Source organism: Aplysia californica, unplaced genomic scaffold (assembly GCF_000002075.1).
Source record: "Aplysia californica isolate F4 #8 unplaced genomic scaffold, AplCal3.0 scaffold00177, whole genome shotgun sequence".
Lineage (NCBI taxonomy): Eukaryota > Metazoa > Mollusca > Gastropoda > Aplysiida > Aplysiidae > Aplysia > Aplysia californica.
Genome location: NW_004797447.1, coordinates 724,948 through 729,736, shown reverse-complemented (window position 1 = coordinate 729,736; position 4,789 = coordinate 724,948). Strand labels below are relative to the sequence as shown.

The 4,789-nt window shown below is 37.3% G+C and overlaps 1 protein-coding gene across 2 annotated transcripts in view; it reads left to right on the top strand.

The window, feature by feature from the left end:
* LOC101857336 overlaps nt 1–4,789 on the top strand; it is a 45,653-nt gene that overhangs the window by 1,030 nt on the left and 39,834 nt on the right. For both annotated transcript variants that reach the window (XM_035969745.1, XM_005098264.3), the window contains exons 2-3: nt 2,320–2,474; nt 3,884–3,969. In XM_035969745.1, the coding sequence (XP_035825638.1) occupies nt 2,324–2,474; nt 3,884–3,969 (237 nt within the window). In that variant the 5' untranslated portion in view covers nt 2,320–2,323. The remainder of the gene's footprint in view (nt 1–2,319; nt 2,475–3,883; nt 3,970–4,789) is intronic.

Genomic DNA, 4,789 nt, shown 5'->3' with positions numbered 1-4,789 from the left:
CGCACCGGGTGAGAATAGCCACAAGACTCCCCTGCACTATTCTCACTCCGGGTGAGAATAGAGGTGGCCAACTGCAAAACATCAAATTATGGTAAAACCTGAAAACCCTCACCTTATTTTTATTTTTATCAAGATAGGGGGCAAGCCCCCCTGAAATTGAAACCTCCCTACTTTTGGGGCCAAAACCCGCGAATAACAATTGCGCGGTGTGAACTACTGAAAAAGCAACGGTCCGGCTTGGTCGAGAAGTAGTTCTAGATCTAGATTTCTAGATTCTACTTCAAGTTGCCGTAATTTGGCTAGATCTAGATTCTAGTAGTGCGAGTTCATGTCATCTCTGTAGTCACAGATCGAGTGGGGGAAGATTGAAGAATACCGGACCACTCGTACATTATTGCACGAGAAAGTGGGGTAGGTGGGGGCGGGTGGTTGGGATGGAGGAGCGGGGGGTTCAGGGGAGTCTCCCCCCTGACAAAATTTAAATGAATAGGTCTACCGGTCCGAGATTCTCCATTGAGAGATATTAAAAACGGGAAAATTATGATTTCGTAAGGTTGAGACATAGGCAAAGTCAGTCCGCTGGTCCGGTATTCTTCAATCTTACCATCGAGTGGTCTGTAATTATAATTTATGTCATAAAATTACAGTCGAACCTCTGTAAGACAAAACGAAGACAGAAAGCCATGTCAAGGAGAAAAGTGCACTTGATGGCCATCTTAGTCTAAGACTGGTGGCGGGGAGGAATTCCGTAGCCTCTAATGAGCGACCACTAAATCTAGATATCTAGATCTATACAGTGTAGAATAGAGGGTTGGGGTTAGGTAAGGATTTGGGGTAGGGGTAGAGGTTGGGGTAGGGTTAGGGATAGGTCTCATCTTTATTGTAGAGATCTATTTGTTGAGGTGGTTGCTCGTTATGGAGGAAGTCCTTTCTTGGTGGCCATCATTCTCATAGGATATCATGGAAGGACTTCCGTTAAAAAATCGACCATCCCAACAAACACGATAAAGAAGAGACATTATAACTAAGGTACCCTATCCCATACCTAAACCCTACCCCAAACCCTACACTACCCCTACCCCTCTGCTGGGTCACTTTCAACCGACCTGATTTTGGCAGTCATTTTCTCACTAATTTTACCTCAGACACCAGGCAGCCCACACATCCTCCAATCGCGAATATCTCAAAATTGAGGTTGTCTTTTTTTTTATCAATCGCAAGCAAGGCAAATGAACAAGAAGTTTAATTTAACAAGCTTTAAGGTGATACCAATAACTCCATAAAATTGAGGAGCTCCTTATTGCACCACGTCATGACACATTAACATTCAGTTGAAAAGTTAAGCCTGCCAAGATGAACATAATACAGACACCTGCACAAACAGACATTTTCCATTCCCCTCCTTGCGCATAAAAAAGCCACAAAATTTTACCAAGTCAACCTATCCGAAGATTGCCATTTGAATTCTAAAAATGTGCGTAATTCGAGGAAAAGTACAGGATATTACATTTAATTTATGGAATCACTGTCAAATTAAATGACACTTTATAAACCCCCCCCCCAGAAAAATAACACATCTGAGCAATAGCAATGAAAAAAATTGACTCCCCAATAAATTAAAACACAACAAAGAGGGGAAAATAAAAGAGTAACAGCAATATATTTATAATATAGGCCTATGTATATATATAGATAAAATATAGTATGTAATGTACTTATATTCTTCACGTGAAAAAAACCCCAAATCAACATGGTATCAACAAGTGAGAAAGAGACGGAAGTGAAGCTGAAGTGAAAATAAACTTTCTATCTCTCTAAAAGTAGAGAGGTTCAGTTTCTTTTATTTTCTTTTTTTTTTTTGTCGATTTTTATTCCCCGTATTTTGTTTGATTTTTTATTCCCCAATGGTGGAGTGTTTTTATTTATGAAAACAACATTTTTTTGGGTAAAAAATAATAATAATATAATATATAACATTTATAGAGCGCATTTCCAAAAAAAGTAGCTCAATGCGGTTGTGGACCGAAATATATGCAAAAAATCGCAGCGGTGACAAATGCAGATGTTAGATTATCAGTAGGTAAAAAGACTGTATTTGTTCATAATTTCCAACCTGAAGAAATAAAATAATCTGGTACTTTTTAAATAATAATTAAATAGACAGTAGTGTGATTTTAGTTCATTGAAGCAAGTTAGAAATATATAGAATTATGCATGTTTTTTTATATATATATACTTTTGTTCTTTCATTGATTTACCAGGAATGTTAATGATTTTACGCAGTTTCTTATACATGTGCTTTATACTTTCACTCCTAAGAACGATGCCTCATGTGCGTTTGAAGACTTCTCTTCGTGCTGATGTTCATCTCGCACCTTGCATGAACAAGAAATGCAAACGCAAGCTTCAGAGACTTGTTGCAGGGCTTAAAGCCAATAATTTGACATGTGTGTCTAGGACTGAATATCCTGATTGTAAGATGATTTTTCCCCATACATGATATATTGTTATTAGATAGTTTAAAGTCAAAATTAAGAAAAGTATATATTATGTGTCTAAACCTAGTAAAAAGGAAATTTATTATGTGTACAGTCGGAGCTTTTTAAAAATATGATTGGCTCATTTTTTGCACTTTAAAAAAAAACGAGCACCCTATTACAACGCAAATTAAAATATACAGTCAAACCTTGTTATGTACCACCTACCTTGGGACGAGCATGCAGTTGGCTGTACAGCGGGGCTGGCGGTACAGCAAGGTTTTCATGTCCGGTGTTAAATACATGTAGCACCGACTGCCCAACGTCAAGGGAACTTGTCAATGACTAGATGAAGCAATGAGTTGTCTCTCTTCGATCTATCACTTGGACTTGAGCATGAATCCTCAGTAAATAAAAGCCCCTCGGGCATTCGCCAGCCTGTAAGTTATTTCGGGCTGCCAGATATTTGCCAGGGGGGGCCGAGATGGCGGGGTTCCTTTACATTTTTTTCAGGGGGACATACAAATTTAATTCCATAAAAAAATATTGACCGAGGCATTTTCATAATCAGCACCTCACGCAGGGAGCGAAATTTGATGCTGAACTACAAAGTTATTTTTTATTTTAATTGTACTCTTCTACAGTATTCATGTTGTATTGTGTTCGCTTTCGACACACTTCATCATTGTAGATCTATCCTATATTGCCTGAAGTCTACAAGACAATGGTGGGGAGGTGGGATGCACAGGGAGGGAGCAAGTCTGCAAAAAGTGTTTGATTTAGAGCTAGGCCTAGCTTGTAGAGACTTGTGTGTGAAAAATTGTCAAGCAACCACTGAGTGGATGTTCCGTGTGTAGCCTAGTGTGTACTGTGAACTTCTGACGGCCAGTTTGCTGGCAGTACAACAGGGTAAATTTACAATAGTTTGATAAAGACCGTACAACTGTGGTGGATGGCAGTGTAAAGACACAATATAGGGGATTCTTTTCGTGCTTCGGCAAAACCTGGCGGTAAGTGAGGCTGGTGGTACAACGGGGGGTGGGTGGTACAGCGAAGTTTGACTGTACATTTGTTTTACTCTGTGTCAATGTGAACTCTTGGGAAAGTTATTTTTCTTATTTGTATTTAGACTTACTTCTTGAAGTTTCATCCTGTCCACTTGCAGAAAATGATGGCTGCATAATGATAATCATACACCCTTGTGTTGAATGAAAAAGTGTTAATAATGAATAGTAATATATGTATTGTTCTAAATTTGCATATATGCATAATTTTCATTTAAAAATTTGCGTCATAAAGAAATTGTGTTATCATTGTGCCCGATATCTTACTTGAGAAGTTTCTTTTTGAAGCAATTAAGGTTGATTTCTACAGAGTTAACGAATAACACTTCACTCTTTTTGCAGGTGGCAAGTATCTTACATGGTTTGAGCAAGCGTTTAAAAAATGTACCTTCACAATAATCCATCGATGCCCTGATTTGTGGGGAAAAGTAAGTACATTCTTTGGACTGTGAAATGAGCAATTTTCACATAGTTGTTGCTTTGTATGTTTCGTTGAAGAAACCATTCCCTCAATAAAGAATCCCAAATAAACCGGGTTCTTGTTCAAAGAATGAGGTGTTTTAAAACTTGTATGATAGTATGTGAATTTCGATACATTTTTAAACTTGGAATTGAAATGTATGAACACAATAAAGTTACAATGTTAAATATGAATTGAATAGGCTTCAACTGTAAGACTGCTGTTTTAACTCGACCTTGCTATTTGGCTGAGGTTGAAAGGTTTTTTAGGTAAGGTAAAATTTGTATGTATTTAATTTTGGCCTTGACTTGTGTAGTAAGAATTCAATACTAATTTTGAATGGCTCTTTCAGCTTTTTGCGATTTATTAAATTTTTTAGTGCTCTGAATATTTTAATGATACAGCTGTGCCATGAGTGTTAAAGGTCCAGTGCAAGTTTGATACTGTGTCTCTGGTTTGAGAGTTTTTAGCGTATTAGATTGAGCGAAATGTTACAGTATGTGAATGAGGACAAAATATCCAGACTTTTCAACAAATTTTAACAATTGAAACCAAATGATGACAAGACGGAAATAATGTTGAGTAGAAATACGAAAGCCATTAAAAATCTCCCAGAGCTACAAATTGATATTAATAACCATACAATTCGTTCAAAAAGAATCTTAAAAATCTAGGGGTTCAGTTGGATTATGATATGTCTATGTCCTCCCAAATTAGCCAGCTCAGCAAAAATATTTACTTTCAGCTTAAGAAAATAGGCAGTGTACGAAATTATTTAACTAAAGCAG